General features: G+C 42.3%; 2 protein-coding genes across 2 annotated transcripts; one reads left to right on the top strand and one right to left on the bottom strand.

Moving 5' to 3' along the window:
- Positions 1-3,467: 3,467 nt before the first annotated feature.
- Positions 3,468-10,662, top strand: LOC117446081 (uncharacterized). The gene is made up of 3 exons (XM_034082080.1): positions 3,468-3,755; positions 5,724-5,965; positions 6,853-10,662. Exons 1-3 carry the CDS (start codon positions 3,737-3,739, stop codon positions 8,356-8,358), a joined length of 1,767 nt encoding a protein of 588 aa, XP_033937971.1. The 5' UTR covers positions 3,468-3,736; the 3' UTR covers positions 8,359-10,662.
- A 499-nt stretch (positions 10,663-11,161) lies between these two features.
- On the bottom strand, positions 11,162-21,435 carry myl9b (myosin, light chain 9b, regulatory). Its single transcript, XM_034083442.1, has 5 exons — positions 21,356-21,435; positions 15,974-16,062; positions 12,834-13,037; positions 12,070-12,231; positions 11,162-11,976 (listed from the first exon to the last, which is right to left on the bottom strand). Exons 3-5 carry the CDS (start codon positions 13,015-13,017, stop codon positions 11,801-11,803), a joined length of 522 nt encoding a protein of 173 aa, XP_033939333.1. The 5' UTR covers positions 13,018-13,037; positions 15,974-16,062; positions 21,356-21,435; the 3' UTR covers positions 11,162-11,800.
- Between the last annotated feature and the right edge of the window lie 42 nt (positions 21,436-21,477).

Genomic DNA, 21,477 nt, shown 5'->3' with positions numbered 1-21,477 from the left:
ACTCTCAGCAAGGAAAATGGCTCAGGGGTGTCAATAGTCTGTTCCCTGGTTGCTGTCAATGCCCCCCACCCCCATCTCTATTTTAGTAGATTGGATTGCATCGTTAGCACCTGAAGGCCTTTTGTGTGACTTGAACTCAATCGTTTGCGTGATTTAATTTGACTGCTAGGAAAAAGTTGTGTCTGGCAAGTTGTGTTTATCCAAAAGAAGATGTGTGTTGTCAAATTAGGTTCCTTCCAGTTTCACCAATTTGAGAAAATGGTATATAGAAAAAATGTATTGATCTATATGTCACATATCAAATAGTCAGTTGTAAAAATTACTGCGTCTTGTGTGTGCAAGCAAGCTAGCTTAAAATATATTGAAAGAACTAGATTTGAATCTCTAATGCCAGAATATGTTTAACATTTGAACATTGTTTCCCCACTTGCAACATTGTCAGGTCAAAAACTATGCTGTCTGTCACCCTTCCTCACACAAAACCTCCCCTGCAAAATGAACCATTGTAGACCATGGTCTACCATGGTAGAACATGGTTCATTTAACCATGGTATAACCATGGTTGACCATGGTAGACCATGGTTGGGATATGGCACCACAGTCAACCATGGTAGAGCACTGATATAAACCATGGTCTACCATGGTCACAATAAACCATGGTCTATCATGGTCATAAACCATGGTCTACCAGACTGGAAATAATATAAATTAATACAAGCTTTTCAATAGTTTCAAGCATTTAATTTTAAAATATTTGTATAGATCATGTTAATTGCACTTAATTTCATCTACAGTACACTGTTACTCTATAGTTGCACACACACTCATTAAATGCTCATTAAACAGTTGGTGAAAATGTAAAGACTATTTTATATACATTCATCAGGTGACGGTGCCTGCATGAGCCTCATTAGAATGATTGTCGACCATGGTTTCTGTGTAGACCATGGTTTCTTGAGACCATGGTTCAAATATTCAAATGGTTGACCATGGTTTCCGGAGTTGACATTGTGACCATGGTTGACCATGGTAGACCATGGTTTCTTCCCCATGGTACTGTGACCATCATGGTATTGTGTGGTCAACCATGGTATTACCATGGTTGGCAATGGAATACCATGGTGACCATGGTCAACCATGGTTACGTTTCGCAGTCTTCCCAACTTGAGCACAGATCAAACATAATGTGCCATATGTAGTAAGTAAAGGAGGCCAGAGAAAGTTTTCCTACAATCTAACCATAAAAAACTGAAAGACAATGCTTTTGCTAGACTGCTAAAACTTGGATGTGTAAAATGTCAGTCCTGTCAGTGACATATTCACTGAGAGAGAAGAGAGCTAATCTCATACATTCAAACAAGGCTTCCCTTCAATACACACAGATATCACTGGGACACACCTAGGTCTATTTCCTAGGAAAGGTTATCCATGATCCAAATGGCTGCACTGTGGGGGGAAGGGGGTGGGTTGATGTTGGTGTAAAGCCATTGATTTGAGGGTGATAAAAGTTCCTTATATAGGTTTGATGCATTTGGCCTTTGAAAGTCATAACTGTCATTTCATCATTTGCTTAAACTGTGGTCTGTTTTGGTAAAGCTTCATTTTGAAAAGTCAAAAGGGTATTCAACACTTGTTTTCAGCTGCACTCTATAATGTCTCTCATTCAACCACAAATAGTGAAGTTGGTCAAATGTATTATCATCCATAAATGCAAGAGAAAACAAGTTTAAATGTCAAGCAAGAACTAATCAAATCATTTATAATGTTGCTATGGTTCAATTTGTAACATATATTCCATGATACAAATGTACCTTTTAATGTGTTGCTTTTGTTCCATCACATCACACATAAGAAGTAAATTCTACTGATTAAGATGTATTTTTCTGCATTCCAGGGCTGAAACAAGTTTGATCAGTAGAGGCTACAAGAAAAGAGAGACAGTTTAATCCCTGGAAGAGAGCATATCTCAGTGAACCTACTCCCATACAGTACTCTAGGCCTGATAGCAAAAAAAGGCCAAGCTCATTAGCATCTGTGCTTTGTTCAATTTAGGGCATAACACTCGGAAAGGGGTGAGGAGCATAGCTTGTACTACGAGAGATGTGTTAAAGCAAAACGTGTATGTTAAAATACTAGAACAAATATTTTAGGAAGCAAGCACATATTTTAAAGACTAGGCTATGATGTGTTCAGTATAATACTCTAGGCCTATAGGCTGTGTGTATGTCAGAGTTGTGGGGGTTTAGTATAACAGAGTTGTAATGTTTGAGAAGAAGTTGTGAGTGAGAAGGTTTGTAGTTCATGGAATAACATTTAAAGTATACGTGCAATACTGAGTAAAGGGGTTAATCGATATTGAACACTTATAGCATTGCATTTCTCGCCCCTGTGATTCTTAAAGTTGTCTTCTGTAAATACATCATACTGAAAATCTTCATCTTTTACAATGCTGTAGATCTATTTATACTATTTCAAGGTTGTTAAAATGTATAATGGAGAGACGTAACATATAATAAAATGCACACGATACTTTCTCAAAAAGTTCATCATGGCTGTATTATTTGTACTGTTTAGAAGCTGTTTGCTCACCTATTAAAACATGTTTTAATTTTATATCAAAGGTTGTTTCAGGAGCTGAAACGTTATAATAGTTTTAACAATCCTGCTAGATTTGATTATCACTCCAAAGCTCTTCCAATCACATGCTCTTTTTTTTAAATGTTGCCTGGTCCTCCCTTTTGAAGCCTACGACGATACATAAATACATCGTGTATATTTGGTTAAAAAAGCAAGTTAAAACCTCGTTACAGGTAGCCTACATTGCTGTTTTACATTATGCTATCGTGCAGTAACTTCTTTTCTGAAATCTCCCGCTTATTTGGCCCTGGGACTCTTCGTGAGGTTCTCATGAATAAACGCTTCCAAGACACATTAGCCTGACAAGCCTTGCGTCAAACCAACTGTAGAATTGATGTCTAAATATCACATCAGAAATGGCCCAAAACAGTCCGAGTCGAAATAGCTTGGTTTGTTGTGTTATGGACTGCGGCCACCAGTCGACGCTTTCGACGTTATGATTTATGTAACAAGAACATTTTGCTGAACGTTACGTAAAGCCTTTTCACAACACTGTGTGGCTGTCTGTCTTCCCGCACACAGCAAACAACGACTTAAATGACTGTGAAAGATAAATACAGTTATATTTTTACACAGGCTTGAGTCGATGTAACCGTGGCATTTCAACCGCGTCGAGGAAAATAACATTGTTTCAATGACTGCGCTTTACTTTGAATGAAATGGTTCTCCCGTCAGTCACATTTACACAGAGCCCTGTCTGCTTCCTGACGGAGCGCCTTGATTGGTTAACGGCTTTCCAGGAGGCTCAATGGAGGTCCGTGATTGGCTGACAGCTGTTGATGAGGCGGGATCATTTCAGCTGCGACTGTCAAGATTGGCAAAGAGCTGGCGCTGCTGCGTGCAGGTAAAAGGAACAAGCGACACAAAACAGAAAACATTTATCTTGGCAGAAAGCGAAGAGTGCGATGGAAACGGACTCTCCGGTGAAACATTTTTGCGCCGCAGAAAAGCAAAACGTTTAAGTCGGCGAGAAAGCGCAACACCTTCAGCTTCTTGAAAGAAAGTGCCGTTGTGTCAACCATCGCTCGGCTCCGGGGCACGCTTTGTACCGCAAGCAACTTGGACAGCTGCGTGTTTTCAAGCCAGCCATCAACAAAGAATGAAAGCATTCAAACGAGGTGAGCCTCACCGTGTTTCTATCGCTGCACGTTTAAACCCCACACCATGTGCTGTCTATAACTCTGCTGTGTCTTTGCTGTTGGTTTTGCCTGGAATGCGGGCTTTTTGTTGCGAGCAAATGCAGCGTGTGTTTGTGCTCAAATTTGGAGGGACAGCTAGCCAGCTAGTTATCTCTGGAGGCAGGAGCATGGTGTCCATCTGGCGGCGTGACATGCGGGAGGCTGTGCTTTGCTGCCTGCCTCCTTTGTGCGCTCCAGATGGCTAATTTACCGAGTAGCTCGTCGGTTTGTTTCTTTTAAAGTAACATTTATACTTATCAAATAGGCTTTTTTCTCCGTGTATGATTTCACTGTGGGTGTGACGTTATTTATTTGACAAAGCAAGCTTGATGTTTGGACTGACGTTACTAACGGTCAGATTCAAATTCTTACCTCGGCGTGTTGTTAAGTTGAGTTCACTGTGGAGCAAACTTTGAAATGAGGACCATTTGTTCTCGCGTTTACAAGAATGAACAAGATACTCGTATTACTTTCCATGAGCATTTACTAGCTTATTTAGATAGCGGAGACATTTGGTAAACAAAAAGTTTGGCTGCCTGAGAGACGTTGCTGATGTGACATAATGTACTATTCTAACATCTGTCTAAAATACGTCATTGTTGATTGATTCATGATCCCACATTGACTGGCTGGAGATGGCGTAGGTTCATCATGGGAGAATGTAGCATTGTTGTGGGCCACATCTTTCGCTAACTGTTATTTGAAGTAGGATAACCTGAGATGTCTGTCTCAGGTTATCCAACATGAATGGGAGACTGGAGTTGCTGATTTTAGTATTTTCAGACCCAGTTAGACTTGATTAGACTGAGAAACTTTAGTCTATTTTTAATGGTTTTATAGAGCTGAAATTCATACTTCTAGAAATATTTTTGGCACAATGTGCAAAATCCAAGTGGTTTTCATTTCAGTGCAAAACACCAGGTTCTATCAAGTTGCATTTTAAACAGCTACAACACTTGAAAAACGGTTCTAGTCATTTTACTCCATCCAAGAATCATTCATTTGGGTCAAAACATTTGGTCAAAAGTGATAAATCAGGAATAAAATCACAGGGTTGCATTCAAGTAGTTATCTACAATGCCTACCCTCCCCTTGACACTTAAACTTGTTGGGGGAAGCTAATTTGCAGAGAGTTGGGGAAATGCACCAAATTAGCATTTGTATGTTTTGATTTCCCCTCCCACTTTTCTACCTTGGTTTAGTACTTTCCTCATTGTCGAGGAATGCAGAATTCACAAGACTTGTCAACTACTCCAGCAGTCTTGAGCCAGAGTGGCATGAGGTGAAAACAGCCTCTTTTGCATGGTCAACAGGTTCCTTGGCCACTGGTGGCTACTGTGATGTTGATATCCACACAATCTTCTTTGTGAAGACAGCCGCTGCCCCAGGGGTCAGGTTTCAACCAGCCCTAGAGAAAGACATTTACTGCATTCTGTGGCCCACCCCTGGGATCAGGCATGCTCCATTTTGAGTGGAGATTCTCTCCAGTGGCCAACCATGGACTGACAACAGAAAACACACAACAAAGTTCAAACCTCAAAGCCATTGTTTAAATGTGTTCAGACCACAACCTCACTTTGAATTGGGTCAAATTGGCAGGTTAAAAGTAACTGAAGAGTTTTGTGCACTTGTTTCCATTGTTGTGCCAAATCAGTGGAAACAAGTATTTTAGTATTTTGTGCATTAAAAAAAGATTAACCCAACCCCCATTTTACAGAACACTCCTTGTGAATGTATAGCCATTTATACTATTTCTTATACTTCAATTGTGGCCCAAAAAAAGGATATGTCAAAAAACAACACTGAAGATTACCCTTTTTATACCTATTGCTGAGCAGATTTAATGTAAACGGTATGGCTAAATGGAACACTGTGAACATGACTGACAGCTCTGCTCCTCCCCCTCAGCTCTGGAAGAAGAGCATCGCCCGGATCAGGAGCATTCTTCGGCGATGTCGGACAGTGATGACGGCTCGCCGCTCGACCTGTCAGGAAGGGGGCTTTTCGGGAAGCGCCGTCGCCGCGGCAACCTGCCCAAGGAGGCGGTGCAGACTCTGCGGAGCTGGCTGTACGAACACCGCTTCAACGCCTACCCGTCAGAGCAGGAGAAACTCAGTCTGTCGGGCCAGACCAACCTCTCTGTGCTGCAGGTGAGGACAATTTATTTATTTTTGTGTTTAAAGTGTTAATCGTTTTTTTTACCAGAGGGTTTCAGCATGTGCCAGAGAAATGACACTTGTGGTAGACACTGATTCTGCAGTCTACTGGACCAGTCAGCTTGTCCTTTTCAATTTGTAAAAGGTTGCTTAGATAGTTCATATTAGTGCACACTCAATTTACTAATGTTTTATCACTATAAAGTCTGATGCTGCTCACCGTTTTCTTCAAGGAAACTTCACCCAACACAGTAAACAGGTGAAAGCAAAACAAAAATCAGATGTAATCCCCAAACTGCAGCCTGAGAGTGAACCTTTCCCAGCCTTCCCTTTTCACTTCATTGCATCAGTAGTAGATGTTTCCTCTTTGCCTCAACACACAGGCGTGCACAAACACACTGGCAGCATTAGAGAAGGCGTTAAAGATCAGCGTGAGGCAGCAGCACAGTCCCTTGTTATGGAGTCAGTTCACTGGAATTCTTTTGGCTGGCTTCTCTGTCGCTCAGCATATTTGAGCGCAGACCTTCATTATTGCCAGCTGTCTGAGTGCTCTCATCTCTGTCCGTCTCACTCTTTCTTCCCTGTGTGGGCGACTGTACCACTAGAGGGGGTAAGTAAAGCCTCGTGTGCACATGTACATGAAGAAAAGTGTGTAGGTGGTTTTTAAAATCACAGGCCTCCAGAAATGTTTTAGAGCTAGAATTATGCCAGGGTTGGGTTATGGATCTGTGAAAAGTTATTTTGAACCAAAGAAGGTTTAACAGATAAACGGCCATCTTTGTGACTAAAACTCATTTTGTTTGAAATGTATTCAAGTATATCATCCATGTAAGCTTTCAGAATCAGTTCTGTAATACCTACATTTCTTACTCTTTCCCTAGATATGTAACTGGTTTATCAACGCGCGTCGTCGCCTCCTCCCTGACCTGCTTCGCAAAGATGGCAAAGATCCCACCAAGTTCACCATCTCGCGTAAGGTCGGCAGTAAAAGTGACAGCCACTACAATGGAGGCTGGAGCAGATCTTCAGAAAGCAACTCTTCCACCAGCCCCTCTCAACAGCGCCCATCGGTCATCCGCTCCGCCCCGACCCTGGACCTCAGTCTTCTCGGGAACACGGCGACGGCTATTCTCACTGGAGCGGGTTTCCCTGGTAACGAAGGGTCGGTCCAGGCGCTGATGAGGCTGGACACGCAGAGCCTTATAAGGGAAGCAGAGGAACAGAGGGCAAACACGTTTTGTCTCACCAGCACAACAATGGCAGCTAGCCCCAGCGTCGGCCTCTTCAACACGCCTCCCCCCACTCCCCCCGAGCTGTTCCCCACTCAGGACTTCAGCGACCTGAGGCTCTTGGTGGACGCAGCTCTGCAGAGGGCCGCAGAACAGGAGAACCTGAAGAGGCTACAGGAGAGCCAGAGCAGACCCACAGAGGCTGTAAAGACTGAACAGGTGGAGTCGCAGTGTTACAGCAGTGACATGGGCCCCACGCCGCCTCCAGAGGACAGCCAACAAGTCATGGATCCTTCCAGGGTTCAGAGTCTGATGGAGAAGGCTATGTCTGTGCCAGCTGTTACTGCAGTACAGGATCCAGACATGCTTCCTTTAACAGCCTCAGTATCGGTGCCGGTTCCCGTTCCCGTTCCAGCCTTGGTTTCAGCCCCGAGGCTATCTCCTCTCCTCATGAATAAAGTCACCTGGAGCCCCGTGGAGAATGACGTAACTTCCAGCGCAAAGCAGGCTCCGCTCCTCCCAGCCCATCTGCCAAACGTAGTGCCAGTGTCCGCAGTCTTAGGACTGCACAATCCCCAGAACCCAGCTGCTGCTCAAGCCAAAGCCCCAGCTTCATCTCCAGCTCCACTGCTCACTGCATGTCCTACAGAGTTGGTATCTGTTCCATCACCTGTTGCACTCCCAGCCACAAGGCCTTTCAGCCAGACATCATCCCATATGCTTTTTCCAGCTGCTCCTTCTCCAGCCATCACCTCTATCACAGACCCCAGAGGTGTCCCACTTTACCTGCCATTCCACAAATCCCCCAACATCCCAGTCACAGTTCCATGTACGCCGCTCCTTTCAGCTGCAGTGTCGTCTCCGGCCTCTGCCCAAACTCTAACTCCCCTCCCTGTTTCAATCCCAACATCATCCTTTACACCAGCGATGCAGCCCCCTCTGGGCCTGATGTCCCACCTCTCTGCTCCTCTTCAGCTTTCTTCCAGCAGCATTAGTGTTAGCAGCGCACAGAGGAATTCAGCAGTGGTGCCCAGTGTTTGGAGCATGGTCCATGCTGATAGCAGGCAACCCACTTCTCTTCAAGTGGTAAAGACCCCCATCACCACAGTGTGGGGCCCACAGCACAGCCTGCACACAGTGAGTGAAGCTGTTAACTAGGAGCTGATGTTTCTTCTTTTTCTTTTTAATATAAATATATATATCTTGGAGGATAGAGGGCAAACATTCCTGTTGGCTGGACTACACTGTACATAGGAGAATGTATGTTCATCACCAGTCCCCTTTCGTCGTAAACGCATGTGCCTGCAGAAAACAGGATGTGAAATCAGATTTATGAACAAGGACAAAGTGAAGTAACAAACATGAGTTGTTATAAAGACTTGCTGTTTCAAGCAACCTTTTTTAAAATGTGCTGTTCCTCGATGAAGGCACCTGCCGGTAAGAACACTTTTGATGTCATTTCTCAAAAAAGAACATTCCTGTGTGGAGAGCTAATGTGTTGTACAGTTTTGATGCCATTTTCAAACCTCTTTCCGCATTACAATTTATGAATGAAGATGAAATATCCCGTAATTGTACAAAAGTTCAAATGATGTCATTTTCAGGACCAGCAGTTAGCCTCTTCAGTAGCAGGCCTGTACTGTGTTGAATGTACAAAGACATTGATATCATTGGCTAGGCTGCCTATCATCCATTTCCCTCCAGCATAAAAAGGAGGGAATTTGTTTTGTTATTCCCACGCATAGCAACAATGTTTTAGTCATTCAGATTTTCTCTCAAGAGTCGGTTCTTTTTATAAATTCACCCTGTTTTTCTCAGAGATGAGCACAAGGGAAATTGATTGAGTCTGTCTCAATGACTCGCCTCAATGTGTCGGTCTCATCACATCCCACCCCCTTCTTCCTGTCTTTTTATAGCAGAGGGGATTCATTTGCACTCATGAATTGTCATCTCAACCACTCAACGCATGTTTTAAAGCATCACGTATTTTCTTATTTAGCTATTTCCAATCCATAAAAACAAAACCCTATTTTCTGTGTTTTTGCTCAAAGCAAAGCAGTTCTGTCCGTTTAATTGTCCTAGTTCCGTTGTGTACGATTTTCAGGGACTGTTGTTGAAGTGCGCTGTGGCCACAGGATGAAGGGGAGAGGGTCACATTGGATCTGTTACAGAAATCAATTTCAGTGAGGAGGTGAGCAGCTTGGTGGTCTGATGACATCGAGCTCTAACAGCTCCTGGAATGAAACTTTAAACCTGCTCTGAGACTTTATCTTTTGTGGTGGAAAAACACTTTAAACATTGGATCCATTATTATATAGATTTTCCCAGTTCATTTGGGGCCATATGAATTTGTCAATTTAGTTCAAACCTGAATGTCTTACTATTTGAAAGTTGAATTGATGCATGTAGTGTCTCGACGAAACAAATGTAGTGGATGATCTGCAACGGCAGACATTTGCTGGAGGTTTTCTTCCCAAGGGGGGTACAAGAGCACAACATCATCAAGTTTTCCTCATCTGTGCTCATCCACCTGTATTTAGAAATGGTTACAATAGGATTTCTTATCATTCACAAAGCTGTAGTTTCCATGAAACTGTTGTAGCATAAACCTCAATATATGACTGAATGCCATCAGGGCATCAGTTAACGGTGGCATCATGTGGAAGAGTTCCTATGTGAATAATACTAAAGCAGGATTGTGCATTAAATCTTCACAACTGTCATGTTTACCGGTGTCATTTAGCTGTACACGATATCATTTTACAACTGCAAGTAGCAGGAGACAACAGAAGAAGAAAGTCTGATGATTGGTCAGAGTATTTGCTTCATCGCACTCGGAAAGCTTTCACAGCAGATATCAAATCTCGTACGCTGTGTTTTGTTTGACCCTCCTTAATGCTTGTATTGCGCTGTGGATGTCGTAGGAGGTACTCACTAGACTGATGTGCATTTATACCTCAATTTACACAGGTCATGTCAGACTTGGGTTATATGTAGAATACTAAGTATTAAAGTAATATTGCTATTGTTCATACTACATCATGCCACTGTGACAAAACCTCTTATCTGATGACATACTGGAAACGGCTGGCTAAAGATTAGGAAGGCAGGTTTTTTTTATAGCACGGTTAATGTGATTTTTAGATGCAAAATGGCGCTCCGATCAGACAATGTGATGACGCATGTAAATATTTTTCACGGTCATATTTTTTTTGTTTGTATTGGTATTTTTTTTTCACAAATATCAAACTGTCGTTTATTTACAGCCAAACGCATTATTATAAAAAGTCTTTTTCAAGTTTGTTGTGAATCATGACTGACCGCTAGCAGTATGATAGGCTGCTGTGCCTTAAACCTACGACTGAGGGAGTAATGTCTCTTTTTTTTATATATATAAAAACTTCTCAATAGTCTGTGCAATATATGCCTTAAACTTTAAATGTGTTTTTGTATAAGCATTTCAAAGAAATAAAAGTTCAGTTTTTCATAAATGCTATTTCTTTTCCGTCTTGTGTTGCCTTTTGAAATGCTGACTTTAAATTGATTGACTTTGTGTGAATAAGCAATATTATAAAAACCTTTTCACAAAGGCCTTTTATTACAGGAGTCTTGCAATACAATTTAGCATTGAGTTGTCAAATCCATTAATGACACATCAGTCAGGAATCCATAAATAGTTACTTTAGCATTAATGTCACTGGTGGACAAAGGTGTTTTATACATTTCATTGGTTGTGTGTCAATCAAAAGCAATGTATTGAACCCTGTTTAGAACAATGTTTCAGATGTGACCTAATGTCCTGCCAACAGTCTGAAAAAGACATGAGGGATAGAGTGAATGTACGTAGATTATCCAACAAAAAATCTGTAGATCAGAGTCTTGAAATTGTTAGTGTTGTTTAAGAAACAGTATTTCGCTTCCTAGATGTAAACGTGAAGTAAAGAGACACCTGTTAGAAAGACATGGTACGAAAACTTACTTTATTAGCCGAACAACATTTCAAGACTGAATTCCTTCAAAACAAAAACATACCTGATCCTTTAAAAAATACACAAAACCAGCCGATGGTAGGAAGAGTTTAGACTTAAAGCTATACTAAACATTTCATCAAGATCACCACTTTTATAAACACAATCAAAATGAAATCTTTCTATCCATTTCTAACTTACAAGGATACAAATATTACAGATATGGAGACTTGTTGCCGTGCTGGTGCGGTAGCTATTTGGCCGGAAGAGGTAAACATTGCTGGTACTGTACAAACACCCCCGCACACACAAATAGACAAACACACACATGTTAGATTCCAAATGTAAAACGTCCAATCAGATGTCCAAGTGTCTGAAGCCGCAGTAGACTTGTAGTTACAAAATTCAAATGCACCACTCTTCATGGTAACTTTCAATGATGATACTAGTTGAAAATACACTCTAGATCCCAAACAAATCACAAGCTCCTACCTTTCAAAAACATGTTTGAATCTAAATAAGTGAAAGACTTTGATACATTTCTTCTAAACCTATCATGTCCATAAAGGTAGGAGCTAGCAGTTGATTTGCAGTGTGTGTGTGCGGGGGCCCTGAGGCACTCCGTCCTCCCTCTACTCGTCATCCTTGTCTTTGGCGCCGTGTTTGAGGATACGGGTGAACTCTGCGTAGTTGAAGTTGCCCTTCTTGTCAATGGGGGCCTCACGGAACAGCTCGTCCACATCTTCGTCTGTGAAGCGGTCGCCCATGGTGGTCAGCAGCTCCCTCAAATGGTCCTCGTGGATCACACCTTAGACACAGTTAACACCCATCAAGTTCCAAACAGTGACTGTAAAAGTGCCTCGGTGTGTATTTACAGTATTTTTTGTTTATGCAGACTCACCAGATCCCTCCTCATCAAAACAGGCGAAGGCGTTGCGGATGACGTCTTCAGGGTCTGTTCCGTTGAGCCTTTCTCCAAACATGGTGAGGAACATGGTGAAGTTGATGGGCCCCGGTGCTTCGCTCATCATCCCCTCCAGGTATTCATCAGAAGGGTTCTTCCCTGAGGAAGAAAAACACTATCATGTATCATGTAATCTTACTTGGACTATTTGGTTAAGAACTAATTGCCTCCACCAAGGAGTTTGTTAAGATGTTTGTGTTAGTATGTCAGGTATAGATACCGATTTGGACCAAGTGTAGCATTGGCCATGGGGAAACCCACTCAGTTTTAGGAGCTGTTCTGAAATCGCAGAGCTGATACATAAATTACTTTTCAATTTGTGTTTACGTTGCAAGATAAGGCATTAGGCCTTGCCGGATGTCCGCGTTCCCAGAGTGTTCTTCTAGCAAAAATGCAATCCAGCAGTTAAAATAAAACTTTTATCTGCATATATCTTATTTTTTATTTCAAAGTAGGACTAAAAAATTTATGAAGAAGCACAGCCAAAGATGTCCTGAAAAATAACCGTTGATCCTACATTTCCCCTGATGTATATTGCCTCTTTCATTGTTACCCAAAAAAAAGCACACTCACTCCAATCTTGTAGTAAAGGCTTTCTCTTAATAATGGGTAGAATCCAAGCCCAAACTCATAATGTCATCAGGGTTGTTTAAGTTATCTCAGATTTGCCATAGAAACAAAGTGTAGTGAGAGCAGCGTACCCAGAGAGGCCAGCATGTCGTGCAGATCCTCCTTGTCGATGAAACCGTCTCTGTTCTGGTCGATCATGTTGAACGCCTCTTTGAACTCCTGGATCTGAGACTGGTCGAACATGGCGAAGACGTTGGAGGTGGCCCTCTGAGGACGCTTCTTGGTGGTCTTTCCCTTGGCACGTTTGCTCGACATGGTGGCGGCTGGTTCTGGGCCTGCAGCACATTTAAAAGAGGCATGATTCATTCATAGATTACACGGTGAAAAATGCTCCGCCATCAGGGATAACATAGATTGGATGGATTACTCATTCACACAGCTTGACATGAATACCGATAACAGCATCCAATTGAAAAGATGAGTTAAGCCTATTTAGCATATAACAGTGCTGAAAACTGGAACACTGCATTCATATAGCTCTTTTATATTTGACTTTACCACAAGCAGGACAAGCTATTTCTCTGGCTTTTTCCTCCAGACAGAGAATCACACTCTGAATGTCGGGTACAGTGATGGGTGTGAAGCTGACATGTCTCCACAGTGCAGCTAACTTCAGATCCTTCCAGAATTAGACCTGTCACTCACATGTAGGTCTGCAAGGATTTGTCTTGTGTGTGTGTATGTGGCTCTGTGATTGTGTTATACCCTGAGGGCAGCAGCAGACAGATGACACACAGAGACAGGCTGGACAGGCAGGAGGGAGCAGGTGACTGTGGCTGATTAGTCACTTAAAAGGTATGACATCATGCCCCGAGAGGCGCTGAGGTGAGTACTGTACTAGCCAACAATAAGATCATCTACTCAGGTAAAGCATGGAATTGTACACCCATACCTGACACGCAATGATTTGTTTTCAGTCTTTAATTTGCACCTTGAAAACGACATCAATATCAAGCTTACAGTAATCAAAAGGTATGAACACACGCAATTAATTGTATTTCATCTATGATAGTAGAATTCAGTGGCCTATCAAATGCATCTTTAAATCTACTGTGCTGAGTTATACACTGGAAGGCTATAAAAAGATAAGTATAAATCATATCCAGAAAATCCCTCCAAACAACCTAGGCTTTTTAAAGATAATACAGATATAGCTCTTGATCTTCAGAGGGCTCAGGTTATTAAAATATGTTCCGCATGTTGGTATTCTTGTCAGGCTGAGTTGAAATTCGTACTTTAAAAGATTTTAAATGTGTAATCTATTTTCTTAATTTAAAATATATAGAGATTTTTCAGCCATATCATTCCAAATATAGCACACACTATTTCTTACAAACTGAAACAAATGCAGTCAAATATAATATGCCTATTCTGGTAACAAATTAAAGCAGATTAAATTAATATTAATATTTATTTATATTAATATTTCATAAAAAAATACAGTTTTATATCCATGTATTTTACATTACAGTTGGCTAGATATCTGTCTCCAAGGACGTCTTCATATCTGAAATTGCACTGAGAAAACAAGGGGAAGCTTTGCCTATCCTAGATCTACCCCTGTTGAGTATATAGAATTGTAGTTCTTTGTTGATCTCTACACAAATGAATGCTGCTGTATCAAGGGCAGAATGATAAGCTTTATTGTCAATGCAAATTAAAATATGACCAGCCGATTCTGCCCAGAGTTTCTAATCTTGATAATAAGCACAGCATATCCACAGTAGCATTTATATAAAGTCATCATACAAAATGGATTGTTTTGTCTTCAGCATGAACAGGTTACAGGAAGGAAATACGTTTATTTAACACACACACACACACACACACACACACACACACACACACACACACACACACACACACACACACACACACACACACACACACACACACACACACACACACACACACACAGTGTTCACTCTTTCCTTTCTTTCCTTTCTTCCACTGCAAACACATGTTGGAACATTTGCTCTTTTCATTATAACTACTGTTCCTTAATGTGCTAGCAGATTCAGAAATCTGGAAGGTGTGTGCTGTTGGCCCAAAGCCCTTCCATTCTCCATCTAACAGATGCAGAGGAAGCTGGAAACAAAAAAGCATCCAGCTCCAGTTGAAGGTTTCGGAGAACAGAGGAATTCCACAATCTCATTCTTGTCTGGCTCCACTGATACAGGACTGTCTCCTGAGAGAGGCTGATTGGTGTTTAACTATACCTCAGTCTCAAGCAATCAATAAGATAGATTTTCTGACTTCACAATGTGAAACAAAATATATAGTTTCAGGTGCTTTACCAGCAGCTCAAATCTTCTGCATTCTGCAAAGAGTGAATCAACAATGCTTCACAGAGAGGTTGAGAATACTTTGAGGACTTCAGCGAGGTGCTGACGTGCCTCATCTTGGCTTGGCTTGACAATCGTATTTGTTCTCTGTCCCCCACAGCTTTTCTGTGGAGCCTTTCATCATGTGGGATGACAAAGCTCCTCTGTCCCTTCGCCCCAGCGCGCGCGCGCGCGCACACACACACACACACACACACACACACACACACACACACACACACACACACACACACACACACACACACACACACACACACACACACACACACACACACACACACACACACACACACACACACACACACACACACACACACACACACACACACACACACACCCACAGACATTTGGGTATCACCAAACAGTCAGGCTGCTCAACACTGTTAGTGAAGACTGAAATGCCAATGGTCAAGAATTTCAAAAACAAATAGTGATACAAATATTAATAATGTCATCAGACATCATCAGATGTGTGTGTCCAAGTGTTTAAGTCTGTGTGTACATGAGATCAAAATGGGTCAGCTGCATCCAGAAATTCCTCTGTCTAATGTGCCTTATTGTGATGAGATGGAAGTAAACACTCAGGCATATAGTGCATACTGCATATACACCAATATATAAAGGTCTTAGGTGATCATTAACTATAATCTCTCTTTCTGTGGATCCACAAATGAAAAAACTCTATCCTGGTAACTTAATTCAAAGATCCACTAAAACTCTCTGTAACTCTATCCTCCCTTCTGACTCTGACAGTTGAGCCTTGTACCACTGAACTCAGGTAATGTACACATCCAGACTTTTCTTAAAACCCATACAATATCAGACACAATATGCAAGCCATTGGTAAAAGCAGATTTCTTTCTTACCTTGGCTTCAGTTAGAAATGTCTGGAAGTCCGTCAAACTCCTTCTGTCTGGGTCCAACACAGCAGTGCGAAGGGAAGCAGGCAGTCCTACTGGAAAGTTTGTTTAAAGAATCAGTCTCCCGGTGGTTCCCTCCCCTTTCTGCCCCGGCCAATGGAGAGGGCGAACTGTCCCATACTAAGACTTCCCAGCCTAGGCCATTTCTCCATACAAGGCAAAAGAATGCAAAGGCTGCAGCCTGCTACTGCCACAGACGCTGCTCGGGATGTTTGGAAAGAGGCAAAATGACAGGCTGATAAGGCTGCCTTATTTAGAGAGAAAGGCCCAAATATTTAGAGGAGGCTCTGTTAGGTGGAGTATGGAAACATGGGGGAAGAGAGTTGTGAGCAGATACAGAGCAGTTTTGAAAGCCAGTGTTTTGTTGTAAGGCTGTGGCTTTCCTTAAATAGGCAGTTTGGCTGGCCCACATGAAGGGAACATCTTAAATTATGTCATGGAGGTAACATCTGTTTTTGTGGTTGTAAAAACGTTGTCTTATCGTGTTCTATAAAAGAAACTTACAGGCCGACTTGACACATTTCAGTGTAAAAAAAGATGTTTCTTTTTTAGCCAAATGTTTTTTCTGACAAAAATGCTTTTCACTTTTAGTGTAAGTCTGTCAAGATGTTGTCATTGCGCTCAATAAATAAAACAAATTTAATTGGCAAGAGTGTAAGAAACACCATATTGCGAAAGTGTCAGGTAATTATGACGTTCTTGCCATTTCGATAATATGATTTAGGAACCGCACAGCCATTATGAGTGTATAATTCATGAAATATATGTTATTTGATATAAACGGCAAACCTTCTGCCCATTAAACAATAACTTTATGCATCTGTTTTTCACTGCATTAAGAAAATACCAGAACTACCACTTAAGCAGCAATATGTATTATTTGGTTACGATATGCAGCTTGCCTTAGCTTTTTTGTTAAAAATTAACAGTAGAAATGGTAGAATATTGTTATTTTATTGAGATTGAATTATTGAAAAATAGATGGCATAAATAGAAGTTTCAGGCAAAGAAAGGAGGCTCTTTGAAGGTGCAGTGATGCCCTCTGCTGGGCCATACCTTTCATTTCTGGAATACTAAAAAAAACAATGGGAGGGTTGTGAACTAGTTTGGTCTGGCATGTTATTTTGTGAGAAGAGAGAGAGAGAGAGAGAGAGAGAGAGAGAGATGAGAGAGAGAGAGAGAGAGAGAGGAGAGGAGAGAGAGAGAGAGAGAGAGAGAGAGAGAGAGAGAGAGAGAGAGATTTTTTTTCTCATGTGAGACTGATATTTTACTTGAAAATTCCTTTCCAAAGTGGGAGGCATCCCAACAACTGGAAATTACTGAGCACACATCCCCCCTACAGGATGGATGAGACGTTCATGTGTTCGGTGATATCAAGACTTTATCTTTTGGAGGACGTCAACTTTAAAGCAACACACCCCACATGACAGTTGTCTTCCTCTCACCTTCACGCCCCCCAAACACAAAAGGCTGATAAACCCAGCCATCGTAGACACCCTTGTTCAGGCCGGGTGGGTCATAAAGCTGAGGTCATGAGGTCCAACTACAGAGTGGACAGCTTGAACAAGATTTCAAAAGCTAAGTCCCCAGAGTCTAATGCGGGAGGAGCAGGCAGGGGTACGAAGAGGAGGGGAGATGCTTTAGGTAAAAAAAAAGTATATTTACTTTTGCCATCTCCTCTGTGCTATGCAACAGTTGCCTGCCTTTATATTCACACAACACAGCCAATCATCCAATCCTGTGACATGGCACAGTTCATTTCACATTAAATTGGTATAAAAGAGAAGACCATTAGTCCTCTCATTGTGCTTATTGCTGTGGATAGGTGTTAACTATTTGTGTTGCATTGTATCATATCATATCACAAGTTGTTTTCATCTAAGGCACCACCGCCAGGTGAATGTTGGAAGCTTGGAGATTAATGGAGCTGTAAAGAGGTGGTAAGTAAAACAACTTTTTGTATGCATTGCATGTGATTGATGTAGTTATAAAAAGTATATCATAAGCTGTCATTACAGTCTAAATATCTAACAGCAAAAGCAGCAAACGGAGAAGAGTGTGAGGAGGAGAGGATATGGGAGCAAGAGGAGGAGAGGATATGAGAGCAAACAGCAAAAGGAGGAGAGGATATGAGAGCAAACAGCAAAAGGAGGAGAGTCTGAGGAGGAGAGGAGGAGAGGATATGAGAGCGAACAGCAAAAGGAGGAGAGTCTGAGGAGGAGATGAGGAGAGGATATGAGAGCAAACAGCAAAAGGAGGAGAGGAGGAGAGGATATGAGAGAAAACAGCAAAAGGAGTAGAGGATATGAGAGCAAACAGCAAAAGGAGGAGAGTCTGAGGAGGAGATGAGGAGAGGATATGAGAGAAAACAGCAAAAGGAGGAGAGGATATGAGAGCAAACAGCAAAAGGAGGAGAGTCTGAGGAGGAGAGGAGGAGAGGATATGAGAGCGAACAGCAAAAGGAGGAGAGTCTGAGGAGGAGATGAGGAGAGGATATGAGAGCAAACAGCAAAAGGAGGAGAGGAGGAGAGGATATGAGAGCAAACAGCAAAAGGAGGAGAGTCTGAGGAGGAGATGAGGAGAGGAGAACAAAGGAAACAGGGAAAGGAGGAGAGTCTGAGGAGGAGATGAGGAGAGGAGAACAAAGCAAACAGCAAAAGGAGGAGAGTCTGAGGAGGAGATGAGGAGAGGAGAACAAAGGAAACAGGGAAAGGAGGAGAGTCTGAGGAGGAGAGGAGAACAAAGGAAACAGGGAAAGGAGGAGAGTCTGAGGAGGAGATGAGGAGAGGAGAACAAAGGAAACAGGGAAAGGAGGAGAGTCTGAGGAGGAGAGGAGAACAAAGGAAACAGGGAAAGGAGGAGAGTCTGAGGAGGAGATGAGGAGAGGAGAACAAAGGAAACAGGGAAAGCGGAGTAAAGAGCAGAGTTGAAAGAGAAGTTGAAAGCAGAGCAAACAGTAGCATGGGAAGTAGAGGAAATGTAAAAGTCACTTTTTTTTTAAACGCTTTTTTGGTCCATCTGCGGTGGTAATAGGTTTTGTGGACTGTGATGAATATTAAATGTTGAGAGGAAATCTTTCCACCAATAATTCCAATAAGTAATCCAAAATGTATTCACTTCAAGTTTACGAAAGTAACTGTAATCAGATTACTCGTTTTTCAAATGTAACGCGAGCTGAATACAGTTAGCCTACTTGATTTTTGTATTCTGATTACGTAACGCCGTTATATGTATTCCGTTACAAACCAACCCTGGGTACAGTGTGTGTGTAGATGCAGCGGACAGACATGTCTCAGTTGGTTTGGTGTCCTCTGCTTACTTGTAATACTTGTAAATAAAACTTTTGGCCCGTAATTTATTTTCCTCATTGTAGTGACCAGAGAGGGGGGGGGGGATATATCCAGTCTCTGATAGTGTTACGTTATTATGAGTGCTCTGTTTGATTCTGAAATTGTATATATTTATATAAATATATACATATATATATGTGTGTGTGTCCGCATCTGTAGCCTGTTATTGTCTCATTATACCGCACTGTGAATGAATCAAAGTAAATATATAAGTCGTCATGAACACATCTGTCCATCAGACAGAGGGCTGCTGTGCCTCCTGTCATATTACCTCACCGGGAGAACAGAGTACGTCTCCTTGGGCGAGGCAGAGTCGGGTACCCACAACATCACCTGTGGTGTCCCTCAAGGATCAGTTCTCGGCCCCACCCTCTTCACACTCTACATGCTCCCCCTTGGCTCTATCATCAGCCGACATGGAGTATCATTCCATTGCTACGCTGATGACACCCAACTGTACCTCAGGATCAACCCTACCTCCTCTGCAGCCCTGCCTTCACCCACACTCACTGCCTGCCTGGAGGAGATACAGGCGTGGATGAAGCAAAACTTCCTGAAACTCAACAGCTCCAAGACCGAAGCCATTATAGTTGGCACCCCACACCAGGTTCGGTCATCCACCATCACCACCATCACCTTCTCCGGCCAGGACATTACCCTCTCCTCAATAGTCACCAACCTGGGTGTTAAAATGGACGCCCATCTGACCTTTGAGGCCCACATTAAACAGCTGTGCAAGAACTCCTTTTATCACCTCAGGAATATCGCCAAACTCCGCCCCGCACTCACTCTGTCTGATGCCGAAAAGCTGGTCCATGCCTTTGTCTCCTCCAGGCTGGATTACTGCAATGCACTCCTCATCGGGATCCCTAACAAAAGCATCCAGAAGCTCCAATACATTCAGAACAGCGCTGCTAGGATCCTGATGAGGGTGCGCAAATATGATCACATCACCCCCATCCTTAAAAGCACTACACTGGCTACCCGTGGAACTGAGGATCGAATTCAAGGTCTCCGTCCTCACCCACCAGTGTGTCCATGGAACTGCCCCTCCCTACCTCAAGGAACTCCTCACCCCCCATACCTCCTTGCGGACCACCCGTTCCAGCAACTCCAATTTCCTCAAACCCCCCAGGACTAAGCTCCATACTATGGGAGACCGGGCCTTCTGCTCGGCTGCTCCCAGCCTGTGGAATGCTCTCCCCGACCAAATGAGAGCACCACAGACCGTGGAGGCTTTTAGAAAGGCCTCAAACCCATCTCCTCAAAAGAGCCTTTGCCTACACCTTTTTATCACCCTTTTATTTTTTTTGTATTGCTTTTTTTATTAATTCTTCCGTGTTGTGTAATGTTTATTTATACTGTTCATGCTCACTATTTGTAGCACTTCGGGATTTGAATTAAAATATGAAGTGCTTTATAAATGGAACCCATTATTATTATTATTATTATTATTAATGGACGTCTCTTTAAAATGACCGCTCAGAGGAGAGGAGTTCTCATTTCTCTAACCGCCTGCTGCTTCCCCTCCTCTCTCCTCGGTTCCCCTCCTCGGCTCCTCCGCTCGCATCTCCTGTGGGCGGGACTAAGTCTCGAGGATAGGAGTCGAGGAGGGGAGTTAGAGAAATGAGAAAGGGCCATAGTTGTCTCTTTGTAGGACAATGATTTCAATTATTCTTAAACTATGACTTTTTTTTTATGCTGTGTATGTAATTTATTATATTTAATGCCTTGTATTTTATCTATGTAATGTCTTGTCTTTTATCTGGACCCTGAGTCTGTAATAATAAAGTTTTCATTTTTTTTTTTATCTTGTGGACTTTTACTGCGACAACGTTGACTTGCCTGTGAATAGAAAACAAACCAGTGTTGGTGACAGTGTTGTCATTCTTCTTTGAACAGCAAGACCGCTAACACCCTATTTCAACAATCACACTCCCTGTAATTGACATCATTAATAGATAGTTTAGCTTCTCACGATCATTTGCTGTGGCCCACTGATGTCATCTTCTTCTTCTTCTTTAGTGTTTATTGGCGGTTGGCAAATGTTAACGATCATTCGTAACTGAAAGGCTGCCTGCCAAACGTAAACAACATTCA

Source organism: Pseudochaenichthys georgianus, chromosome 5, assembly GCF_902827115.2.
Source record: "Pseudochaenichthys georgianus chromosome 5, fPseGeo1.2, whole genome shotgun sequence".
Lineage (NCBI taxonomy): Eukaryota > Metazoa > Chordata > Actinopteri > Perciformes > Channichthyidae > Pseudochaenichthys > Pseudochaenichthys georgianus.
This window is presented reverse-complemented; position numbering and strand designations above follow the sequence as displayed.